This window comes from Oncorhynchus keta, chromosome 8 (assembly GCF_023373465.1).
Source record: "Oncorhynchus keta strain PuntledgeMale-10-30-2019 chromosome 8, Oket_V2, whole genome shotgun sequence".
Taxonomy (NCBI): domain Eukaryota; kingdom Metazoa; phylum Chordata; class Actinopteri; order Salmoniformes; family Salmonidae; genus Oncorhynchus; species Oncorhynchus keta.
Window position 1 is genome coordinate 39,865,387 of NC_068428.1, and position 12,500 is coordinate 39,877,886.

General features: G+C 42.8%; 1 protein-coding gene across 1 annotated transcript in view; it reads right to left on the minus strand.

Annotated features, from left to right (window-relative positions):
* LOC118387225 (formin-like) overlaps positions 1 to 12,500 on the minus strand; it is an 80,032-nt gene that overhangs the window by 21,492 nt on the left and 46,040 nt on the right. The window contains exons 7-13 of the mRNA XM_052523335.1: positions 12,415 to 12,500; positions 4,488 to 4,549; positions 4,255 to 4,343; positions 3,646 to 3,775; positions 2,485 to 2,631; positions 2,247 to 2,306; positions 1,947 to 2,067 (exon numbers count right to left, since the gene is read on the minus strand). The exon at positions 12,415 to 12,500 is cut by the window's right edge and continues 2 nt beyond it. Coding sequence (XP_052379295.1) covers positions 1,947 to 2,067; positions 2,247 to 2,306; positions 2,485 to 2,631; positions 3,646 to 3,775; positions 4,255 to 4,343; positions 4,488 to 4,549; positions 12,415 to 12,500 — 695 coding nt within the window. The remainder of the gene's footprint in view (positions 1 to 1,946; positions 2,068 to 2,246; positions 2,307 to 2,484; positions 2,632 to 3,645; positions 3,776 to 4,254; positions 4,344 to 4,487; positions 4,550 to 12,414) is intronic.

A 12,500-nucleotide genomic window follows, 5' to 3' on the forward strand; every position in this document is an offset into this window, starting at 1 on the left:
AGGTAAGGGTTGGGGTTAGGTTTAAGGTAAGGGTTAAGGTTAGGTTTAAGGTAAGGGTTAGGTTTAAAGTAAGGGTCGGGGTTGGGGTTAGGGTTAGGGTTAAGGTAAGGGTTAGGGTTAGGGTTAGGGTTAGGGTTAGGGTTAGGGGTTAGGGTTAGGTTTAGGAAAAATAATTTTAGGTCCGCACAAGGATAGAAGAACAAAACGTGTGTGTGTCTGTGTGTGTGTGTCTGTGTGTGTGTGTCTGTGTGTGTGTGTGTCTGTGTGTGTGTGTGTCTGTGTGTGTGTGTGTCTGTGTGTGTGTGTGTGTCTGTGTGTGTGTGTGTGCGTGTGCGTGTGTGTGTGTGTGTGTGTGTGTGTGTGTGTGTGTGTGTGTGTGTGTGTGTGTGTGTGTGTGTGTGTGTGTGTGTGTGTGTGTGTGTGTGTGTGTACTGAGCTATTCTCTCCTCTCCTGTTGAAACATCAGTTTATCCCCACTGGGAAATATGAACTGTCAGCTGTAGTCATTGAATGAATCACTTTGCGGTGGTCTGTGCCTTTGCACAATACATATAGAATATATTGTTTCTTTGTCAGGAAAGAAATCACATCTATTTGTGGAAGCACTAAGTGGTCACACAGGTCAAGAGCTGCCCAATCACAGATGAGATATAACCTACACGAAACAAACAAAAACACAACTCAAGAAGTGTGTTTGAGTTTGCTGTGAGGTGCATCAGCTGCTCTACAGGACAGTAGTTCAACTCTATCTCAAAATACACCTGTTTCTCCAAAAGTAGACCTCTGTTTACCTGAGACTGAATGACCCTCTTCCTGTCTGAAAGGACCAAACTCCGCTTCAACACAAAAGGCAAAACATAGAAAGACTCGCTAGTCGCCAAACGATGCACATACCCGCCTCCACAGTTTACACAAATCCTGAATGACAACAGTATTCTTTGTAATCTTATCTGGGTGATGATGATGGAGCGTGGCGCGGGGGCGGGTTGTAACCGTGGCTCCCAGCAGGCTGTATTATGACTGGGCCTGGAGACTGGCTCCTCCGGCTCCTGTGATACCCTGATTGGTCGGTGAGCCAGAGGGAAAAAACAGAGCAGCAGTAGGAGTAAAGAGAGAAAGAGACAGGGGGTGGATACAGAGAGTGAGGGGAGAGAGAGAGAGGGGGGGGGGAGAGAGAGAGACAGAGAAAGAGGGGGGAGAGAGACAAGCAGAGAGAGAGAAAGAGAGACTGTGAGAGAGAGAGACAGAGAGAGAGAGAGAGCGAGAGAGAGACAGAGAGCGAGAGAGAGTCAGAGAGAGAGAGAAACAGACAGAAAGAGAGAGAGAGAGAGAGAGAGAGAGAGAGAGAGAGAGAGAGAGAGAGAGAGAGAGAGAGAGAGAGAGAGAGAGAGAGACAGAAATATATATATATATAGAGAGAGAGAGAGAGAGAGAGAGAGAGAGAGAGAGAGAGAGAGAGAGAGAGAGAGAGAGAGAGAGAGAGAGAGAGAGCGGTTGCCACCATCTGGGGTGCATCTATGTGCATCGATGCATCTAAACCAGGGTTTCTTAAACTATGAGTCGGGACCTAAAAGGGGGCCGTGGGCATGTTGGAGGTGAGCAGCGAGTTATGAGAAAACACTATTTCATCTTAATTTGGGTCAACGGAGGACAACTTGGGTCACAGGAAGTTGGTAAATTTCTCATTTAGGTCTGGAGCTGAAATGGTTTAAGAACACCAGATCTAAACAGTTGTTACCGAAGGCGAAACCCCAGTGATAACCTTTGACTCTGGCACAGCAGGTGAAACAGTCAGTCAGTCGGCCTGCATGTCTCTGCCTGCATGTCTCTGCCTGCCTGCATGCCTGCCTGCATGCCTGCCTGCATGCCTGCCTGCATGCCTGCCTGCATATCTGTTTGTGTTGCTGACGTCACAGTGTTGTGATTAGGCATGAATGACCTCTGACCTGTCAGGTCTCGTCTCAGCTGTCTCAGGTCCTTGGTGATGTCTTCAAACTTGACCTGGGCAGCCAGGAACACATCCTGAGGCTCAGGGAGAGGGAATACACTTCTCTCTGTTCCAGCGTTCTGGAGGGAAACAATGACAGCAACATCAGAGTGACAACAACAACATGATATTTGTTCCACATAGAAACAAAAAAAATAAATAAATGAAAACACCAGAATGTCTAAAAACTAAAACACCCATAGACTAACTTCCAGTAAAATGTATGTCAATAAAGTGATGAACAAATGTTTGACATGACCTCGTCCAGGTTGCGGAGATAGTACGATGTCACATAGTCAACCAGACTGATACGATTGTCCTTCAGAAAAAACAGAAGAGAACAGAGAAGATAAACGATCCTCAACCTCAAAGGAAACCAACACAAAGCAATACATCTGTTCTTTATTCTGCTTCTAAAATGCTGTGAGTTGTAGGTCTTTACTAGGTGATATTATACACTCATCTAGCCCTACTTTGTCCTGTAACACAGCGCTTACCCTGCTCTTGACGTCCTTTAGTTTGGGCAGGATCTCCAGTCCGAAGCCGTCTGCCTGTCCTCTGGTCCTGTTGCCCCCGTTCATGTGGTTCCCCAGGGCTAGAATCAGACCCATCACCTCCCTCACACTGCAGGTGTCCATCAGATCCTGGAGACAGAAATGCACTGTCTACTGTTAACTGAACATAGTGTTGACTGTATTTCAGACCACTGAGACAAGTTACATTTACGTTTAATGTGATAATGCGGTCGGTGACACATTGCTTCTTGAAAGTCCAATATCTTGAAAACTTGATTGCTGACATGCAAAACATTTTAGGATTGTATCAACAGTGAACTAATGAAACAGATACCAACAGATAGTTTTTGAGTGAAGTTTCTCTGTAAGATTCTTTATGTAGTCTGCAAAACGTGTTCTACAATAAAACACGTTTCCTGTGGTTTCTATGTTGCTGGACCACTAAAACACTCTACCCCTTTGACAGCCATCTAGTATGAACTAACATGAAGAGAGTTTCACCCTTTGACAGACATCTAGTATGAACTAACATGAAGAGAGTTTCACCCTTTGACAGCCATCTAGTATGAACTAACATGAAGAGAGTTTCACTCTTTGACAGACATCTAGTATGAACTAACATGAAGAGAGTTTCACCCTTTGACAGACATCTAGTATGAACTAACATGAAGAGAGTTTCACCCTTTGACAGACATCTAGGATGATCTAACATGAAGAGAGTTTCACCCTTTGACAGCCATCTAGGATGAACTAACATGAAGAGAGAGTTTCACCTGTTGACAGACATCTAGGATGAACTAACAGGAAGAGAGTTTCACCCTTTGACAGCCATCTAGTATGAACTAATATGAAGAGAGTTTCACCCTTTGACAGACATCTAGGATGATCTAACATGAAGAGAGGTTCACCCTTTGACAGCCATCTAGGATGAACTAACATGAAGAGAGAGTTTCACCTGTTGACAGACATCTAGTATGAACTAACATGAAGAGAGAGTTTCACCCTTTGACAGCCATCTAGGATGAACTAACATGAAGAGAGAGTTTCACCCTTTGACAGCCATCTAGTATGAACTAACATGAAGAGAGTTTCACCCTTTTAACAGCCATCTAGTATGAACTAACATGAAGAGAGAGTTCCAACCTTGCAGACGCGAGAGACAATGTCCAACTTGTGCTGAATGGAGTCGATGGCGTCTATGAAGACAGACTGGAAGATGATACATGAAGCCCTGTCTGGGAAGTCTGGTATCTGAGATAACTCAAACAGGAACCTAGAGACAACACAGGTGACATGATGGACGTTACTTTGATGTCACTACCGTCTTTGTCAAGTCTTTGAAAGATGGTGCCTTAGAGTCGTTGGTTCCTTGAGGTGGAGCTAATCACGGTTATACAGAATATAAAAAATGTGATACGGAGTCCCCTCTATCGTCTCCTTGTGGCGGGCCGGGCGCATGCACGCTGACTTTGGTTGCCAGATATACGACGTTTCCTCCAACACGTTGGTGCGGTTGGCTTCCGGGTTAAGCGAGCAGTGTGTCAAGACACAGTGCGGCTTGGCAAGGGTCGTGTTTCGGAGGACGCGTGACTCTCGACCCTCGCCTCTTCCGAGTCCGTACGGGAATTGCAGCGATGGGACAAGACTGTAACTACCAATTGAATATCACGAAATTGGGTGAGAAAAAGGGGTACATTTAAAGATATATATATATATAAAGGATGTGATGAGGAGGGAAAGGAGAACACTCACTGTTCAGGTTTGTCCAGCAGCTTGACCTGCTCCTCCTCGGACGTTTGGTAGTGTTTCTTTATCCGCTGCAGCTCATCAGGCTGGGCTCTCTGAGATGAGTGAGGCACAAACAACACTTGACACTGAGGTCTCGAAATGCAAAAAAAAAAGTCAGGCTGGGCTCTCTGAAAGGGAAGCCAAACTGAACAGTACAATAAAAGAAAAGGGGGACAGAAGTAGGTCAGGACACTCACGTTTTCGTATAAAGCCTGGATGGTTTCCACGTCCACTACGGAGTTGTCCACATTCAGCACAGCTACAGGGAGTAAACAGGTTCATTGAGTCATGCTTTAAATCAAAGGACACATTTGTGGGACAGTGTCCCTCCTCAGCTCGTGCCTAGAGGGGCAGGGAGTTTTACAGTGTGTTGATTTAGTCCTGGGGGCAGAGAAGGATATTCTTGCAGGGCATATAGTGGTGGTGTAGACAGAGCTATATTAGTGAGGCTTTCACCATAATCACACAAAATACCAAGCTAAGCAAACTGGCCAAGTACTTCGCTTATCACGATTCCTAAGGTCTCAAGTTTCAATGAGCTGAAATCCAACATGACTGGATCAAATGGAGGTTTCCCTGCTGTCCCCTGTTGTCCCCTTTTCTGTCCCCTGTTCTGGTCCCTGTTTTCCCCTGTTCTGGTCCCTGTTTTGTTCCCTGTTTTCTCCTGTTCTGGTCCCTGTTTTGTTCCCTGTTTTCTCCTGTTCTGGTCCCTGTTTTGTTCCCTGTTTTCTCCTGTTCTGGTCCCTGTTTTGTTCCATGTTTTCTCCTGTTCTGGTCCCTGTTTTGTTCCCTGTTCTCCCCTGTTCTGGTCCCTGTTTTGTTCCCTGTTTTCTCCTGTTCTGGTCCCTGTTTTGTTCCCTGTTTTCTCCTGTTCTGGTCCCTGTTTTGTTCCCTGTTTTCCCCTGTTCTGGTCCCTGTTTTGTTCCCTGTTTTCTCCTGTTCTGGTCCCTGTTTTGTTCCCTGTTTTCTCCTGTTCTGGTCCCTGTTTTGTTCCCTGTTTTCTCCTGTTCTGGTCCCTGTTTTGTTCCCTGTTTTCCCCTGTTCTGGTCCCTGTTTTGTTCCGTTTTCCCCTGTTCTGGTCCCTGTTTTGTTCCCTGTTTTCCCCTTTTCTGTCCCCTGTTCTGGTCCCTGTTTTCCCCTGTCTGGTCCCTGTTTTGTTCCCTGTTTTCCCCTGTTCTGGTCCCTGTTTTGTTCCCTGTTTTCTCCTGTTCTGGTCCCTGTTTTCCCCTGTTCTGGTCCCTGTTTTGTTCCCTGTTTTCCCCTGTTCTGGTCCCTGTTTTGTTCCCTGTTTTCCCCTGTTCTGGTCCCTGTTTTGTTCCCTGTTTTCTCCTGTTCTGGTCCCTGTTTTCTTCCCTGTTTTCCCCTGTTCTGGTCCCTGTTTTGTTCCCTGTTTTCTCCTGTTCTGGTCCCTGTTTTCTTCCCTGTTTTCCCCTGTTCTGGTCCCTGTTTTGTTCCCTGTTTTCTCCTGTTCTGGTTCCTGTTTTGTTCCCTGTTTTCCCCTGTTCTGGTCCCTGTTTTGTTCCCTGTTTTCCCCTGTTCTGGTCCCTGTTTTGTTCCCTGTTTTCTCCTGTTCTGGTCCCTGTTTTGTTCCCTGTTTTCCCCTGTTCTGGTCCCTGTTCTGGTCCCTGTTTTCCCCTGTTCTGGTCCCTGTTTTGTTCCCTGTTTTCTCCTGTTCTGGTCCCTGTTTTGTTCCCTGTTTTCCCCTGTTCTGGTCCCTGTTTTGTTCCCTGTTTTCTCCTGTTCTGGTCCCTGTTTTGTTCCCTGTTTTCCCCTGTTCTGGTCCCTGTTTTGTTCCGTTTTCCCCTGTTCTGGTCCCTGTTTTGTTCCCTGTTTTCCCCTTTTCTGTCCCCTGTTCTGGTCCCTGTTTTCCCCTGTCTGGTCCCTGTTTTGTTCCCTGTTTTCCCCTGTTCTGGTCCCTGTTTTGTTCCCTGTTTTCCCCTGTTCTGGTCCCTGTTTTGTTCCCTGTTGTCCCCTTTTCTGTCCCCTGTTCTGGTCCCTGTTTTCCCCTGTCTGGTCCCTGTTTTGTTCCGTTTTCCCCTGTTCTGGTCCCTGTTTTGTTCCCTGTTTTCCCCTGTTCTGGTCCCTGTTTTGTTCACTGTTTTCTCCTGTTCTGGTCCCAGTTTTGTTCCCTGTTTTCTCCTGTTCTGGTCCCTGATTTGTTCCCTGTTTTCCCCTGTTCTGGTCCCTGTTTTGTTCCCTGTTTTCCCCTGTTCTGGTCCCTGTTTTGTTCCCTGTTTTCTCCTGTTCTGGTCCCTGTTTTCCCCTGTTCTGGTCCCTGTTTTGTTCCCTGTTTTCTCCTGTTCTGGTCCCTGATTTGTTCCCTGTTTTCCCCTGTTCTGGTCCCTGTTTTGTTCCCTGTTTTCCCCTGTTCTGGTCCCTGTTTTGTTCCCTGTTTTCCCCTGTTCTGGTCCCTGTTTTGTTCCCTGTTTTCTCCTGTTCTGGTCCCTGTTTTCTTCCCTGTTTTCCCCTGTTCTGGTCCCTGTTTTGTTCCCTGTTTTCTCCTGTTCTGGTCCCTGTTTTCTTCCCTGTTTTCCCCTGTTCTGGTCCCTGTTTTGTTCCCTGTTTTCTCCTGTTCTGGTTCCTGTTTTGTTCCCTGTTTTCCCCTGTTCTGGTCCCTGTTTTGTTCCCTGTTTTCCCCTGTTCTGGTCCCTGTTTTGTTCCCTGTTTTCTCCTGTTCTGGTCCCTGTTTTGTTCCCTGTTTTCCCCTGTTCTGGTCCCTGTTCTGGTCCCTGTTTTCCCCTGTTCTGGTCCCTGTTTTGTTCCCTGTTTTCTCCTGTTCTGGTCCCTGTTTTGTTCCCTGTTTTCCCCTGTTCTGGTCCCTGTTTTGTTCCCTGTTTTCCCCTGTTCTGGTCCCTGTTTTGTTCCCTGTTTTCCCCTGTTCTGGTCCCTGTTTTGTTCCCTGTTTTCCCCTGTTCTGGTCCCTGTTTTGTTCCCTGTTTTCTCCTGTTCTGGTCCCTGTTTTGTTCCCTGTTTTCTCCTGTTCTGGTCCCTGTTTTGTTCCCTGTTTTCCCCTGTTCTGGTCCCTGTTTTGTTCCCTGTTTTCCCCTGTTCTGGTCCCTGTTTTGTTCCCTGTTTTCTCCTGTTCTGGTCCCTGTTTTGTTCCCTGTTTTCCCCTGTTCTGGTCCCTGGTTTTGATCCAGACTATATAAGACGTGACAGTAAAACCTGATATTCCACTCAGTCTGACTATATAAGACATGACAGTAAATCCTGATGTTCCACTCAGTCTGACTATATAAGACATGACAGTAAATCCTGATATTCCACTCAGTCTGACTATATAAGACGTGACAGTAAATCCTGATGTTCCACTCAGTCTGACTATATAAGACGTGACAGTAAATCCTGATGTTCCACTCAGTCTGACTATATAAGACATGACAGTAAATCCTGATGTTCCACTCAATCTGACTATATAAGACATGACAGTAAATCCTGATATTCCACTCAGTCTGACTATATAAGACGTGACAGTAAATCCTGATGTTCCACTCAGTCTGACTATATAAGACATGACAGTAAATCCTGATATTCCACTCAGTCTGACTATATAAGACGTGACAGTAAATCCTGATATTCCACTCAGTCTGACTATATAAGACATGACAGTAAATCCTGATGTTCCACTCAGTCTGACTATATAAGACGTGACAGTAAATCCTGATATTCCACTCAGTCTGACTATATAAGACATGACAGTAAATCCTGATGTTCCACTCAGTCTGACTATATAAGACGTGACAGTAAATCCTGATATTCCACTCAGTCTGACTATATAAGACATGACAGTAAATCCTGATATTCCACTCAGTCTGACTATATAAGACGTGACAGTAAATCCTGATATTCCACTCAGTCTGACTATATAAGACATGACAGTAAATCCTGATGTTCCACTCAGTCTGACTATATAAGACATGACAGTAAATCCTGATATTCCACTCAGTCTGACTATATAAGACATGACAGTAAATCCTGATATTCCACTCAGTCTGACTATATAAGACATGACAGTAAATCCTGATATTCCACTCAGTCTGACTATATAAGACGTGACAGTAAATCCTGATATTCCACTCAGTCTGACTATATAAGACATGACAGTAAATCCTGATATTCCACTCAGTCTGACTATATAAGACGTGACAGTAAATCCTGATATTCCACTCAGTCTGACTATATAAGACGTGACAGTAAATCCTGATATTCCACTCAGTCTGACTATATAAGACGTGACAGTAAATCCTGATATTCCACTCAGTCTGACTATATAAGACGTGACAGTAAATCCTGATATTCCACTCAGTCTGACTATATAAGACGTGACAGTAAATCCTGATATTCCACTCAGTCTGACTATATAAGACATGACAGTAAATCCTGATGTTCCACTCAGTCTGACTATATAAGACGTGACAGTAAATCCTGATATTCCACTCAGTCTGACTATATAAGACATGACAGTAAATCCTGATATTCCACTCAGTCTGACTATATAAGACGTGACAGTAAATCCTGATGTTCCACTCAGTCTGACTATATAAGACATGACAGTAAATCCTGATATTCCACTCAGTCTGACTATATAAGACGTGACAGTAAATCCTGATGTTCCACTCAGTCTGACTATATAAGACATGACAGTAAATCCTGATATTCCACTCAGTCTGACTATATAAGACATGACAGTAAATCCTGATGTTCCACTCAGTCTGACTATATAAGACATGACAGTAAATCCTGATATTCCACTCAGTCTGACTATATAAGACGTGACAGTAAATCCTGATATTCCACTCAGTCTGACTATATAAGACATGACAGTAAATCCTGATGTTCCACTCAGTCTGACTATATAAGACGTGACAGTAAATCCTGATATTCCACTCAGTCTGACTATATAAGACATGACAGTAAATCCTGATGTTCCACTCAGTCTGACTATATAAGACGTGACAGTAAATCCTGATATTCCACTCAGTCTGACTATATAAGACATGACAGTAAATCCTGATGTTCCACTCAGTCTGACTATATAAGACATGACAGTAAATCCTGATGTTCCACTCAGTCTGACTATATAAGACGTGACAGTAAATCCTGATATTCCACTCAGTCTGACTATCTGTCTGTCTGTCTGTCTGTCTGTCTGTCTGTCTGTCTGTCTGTCTGTCTGTCTGTCTGTCTGTCTGTCTGTCTGTCTGTCTGTCTGTCTGTCTGTCTGTCTGTCTGTCTGTCTGAATGAATGAATGAATGAATGAAGTCAAATACAGGGTAGAGGGGCCAAGAGTCAGATGTTTAGTTGTGGTTCAGATGACTCACTTGGTTGGACCGTAACCATGCATAGATTACCCACATGTAAAGGGGGATACCTAGTCAGTTGTACAACTGAACGCCTTCAAATGAAATGTGTCTTCCGCATTTAACCCAACCCCTCAGAATCAGAAGCCCAGGGAACAGTGGGTTAACTGCTCTGTTCATGGGCAGAAAGACAGATTGGGGGATTCGATCTAGCAACCTTTTGGTTACTGGCCCAACTCTCCTGCCCACCAGGCTACCTGCCTCTTCACTGGGCACAAACTGGTCGAATCAAAGTTGTTTCAACGTCATTTGTCAACGCATTGTGACGTGGAAGCTACGTGGAAAATAAATTGGATTTGAAAAAAGTAATCAAGGTAAAATGTTGTTTTGAGGTGAAATTTCAAGCAGAAGAATTATGTCACCATGGTAACCAAATTTAAAAATAGACAAACCTTGTATAAAATATGTTGAATTTGTACCTTTAAAATATTGTCAGATCTTCAACGGTTATATCCACTATCAGAAAAAATACATGTGTCTGGCCAGCACCTCCTACTGGAGAATTGATCAATCTACAGCTAGCTACCCTTTGTTCTCCTATCAGGGCTTTTAATCCAGATCAGCCCTGTTTGCTATGACCATTACCAGTGTGCTATTGTGAGAATGAATGTTGAGAGATTTCCACTTAAAAACGAAATAGATTTACTGTTGCTATCAAAGGGAAGGTATAACAGTGCAAATTAAATGTAAACATAAATGCATCACTCATTTATCATGAATATATGCCTATAGAGCATTTGCAAAATCAACAACAGTTATTGTTTCAAATTTACCCAGAATTCCATTAAAAATAGACAATACAATAGGCCTAGGATTTCAAACTCTGGTTGGTTTCAAATGTAATAATAATTAGTGATATTGAATTGTGTTTGGTTGTCAACACAACCAAATATCAACATTTGAAGGAGATGTATCTTCTGCTTGGATAGTTCCATCTGTGCCACTGACTTAGTGTGGTTTTAATTCCAGTTTGTCTACAAATTAATAAATAATATGTTGGGTTCACGTCTCCATCTCAACCAAAAATCTATGTTAAAGAAAAGGACTAAATCAAACCAAAGTTTATTTAAAGTGCATTTAAAGTTTGCCAGTCTAAATCAGTGGCACAATTGGAACGATCTCCTTCAAATGTTGACATATGGTTGCCATAACAACCAAACACAATTCAACATCACTTTTGAAATACAATAAATAGCCTATGAACTTATCAGCAGTTTAAGAATGACATGTTGGATTAAAGTTAAAGAATGGGATTAAACCAGTGGCTCAGACTGATCTATCCAAGCAGTAGATACATCTACTTTAAATGTTGATATTGAGTTGCATTGTCAACCAAACACAATTAAATATTACTTTTGTTCTACAGTAAATAGCCTAAAGTTAAGGCCATCTTACATCTAATGTAACATTCAACCCTAAAATGAGTAACACATCCATGGCCACGTTTAGAGGTTACTGTAACTATAAAGTTCTCCTTTGGTACTTTTAATGTAATCTAAACTGTAATCCAGGTCATTTGGTTCTGCTATTAGATGAAGCAAAGCAATATTAATTAACTTTTTACTGCAGTGGGCTAAATCAGGCTTACACAGAGTGTTTCTTGGTAGTCTTCAACACATCTAGTTTACACCTCACACACATGGTTATGGTCTGACAAAAAGAACACACCTGTACCATGTCAGACACAGAGTTGAAATGTATGACATTTTTAGTTTGCATCCCAATATTACACTTTATATACATCACAGAAGACTGAAATTAAACAAAAGCGTTTGCTATAGAAACACGGGATGAATGTATTTTATATTTTATAATGTTTATGAATTCGGGAAATTCTGAAAAATATGAATAACATTCCACCAATGAGGCCACTAGAGGGCGATCTGATCATTTTACTGCAGGAAAGGGCTACACTGTTGTATAAATAAACAAAATATGAGACATTTTATTCCAATTTAAACTTTGCTGTAGTTTAAAATGTTTGAAAGTGATCGACATTTTGGGTGACAACTAAACCCAAACAAATTTTTCCGTTGGAATTTCGTTGTGGTTAAAAACATAGTGATAACACATTGGAAATTCAACTTAATTCTGGTGTTCTTTTTCAATGGATGAATATAGGACGCAATTGCATTGATCTCAACCAAATATTACCCAATTATCCACATTGAATTTATGTGGTGTGCCCAGTGGGTGGTGCTCGAGTTGTGGGTTTGAGTCCTACGTGGGCCACAAATATTGAATATAACGTATGTGTAAACTGTAAATCGTGCCAGACTATCTTAGATTAAAGTTGTGTGTTCTGGTAAATTCATTAAAAATCCTACAATGTGATTTTCTGGATTTCTTTTCTTTCTTATTTTGTCTGTCATAGTTGAAGTGTACCTATGATGAAAATTACAGGCCTCTCTCATCTTTTTAAGTGGGAGAACTTGCACAATTGGTGGCTGACTAAATACTTTTTTGCCCCACTGTAGGCATTTATCTACTATTTATGTAATAACTTTGGATAAAAGCCTCTGTTGAATGTCAAGATCACATTTAAATAGAGAGTATATTTACACCCTTCTTCTCAGAGACGATATTAGATGTACAGTATATGCCAGTGGTTTTCAAACCTCATTTCGGGGATACCAGGCGTTTCACGATTTTGTTGCAGCCCTGAATTAGGTCTCCCGATTCAACTAATCAAGGTTCACCTCATCTGATTCACCTAATAATCCCAGAGGAGAGGTTTGAAAACCAATGCTATGTGTCACTCACCTTCCTGTATGTCCTTCATCGCCAGGTGCAGACTAGAGATGAGTATCCCTACGGCCTGGGAACGCTTCCCATCCAGCAGCTTCATG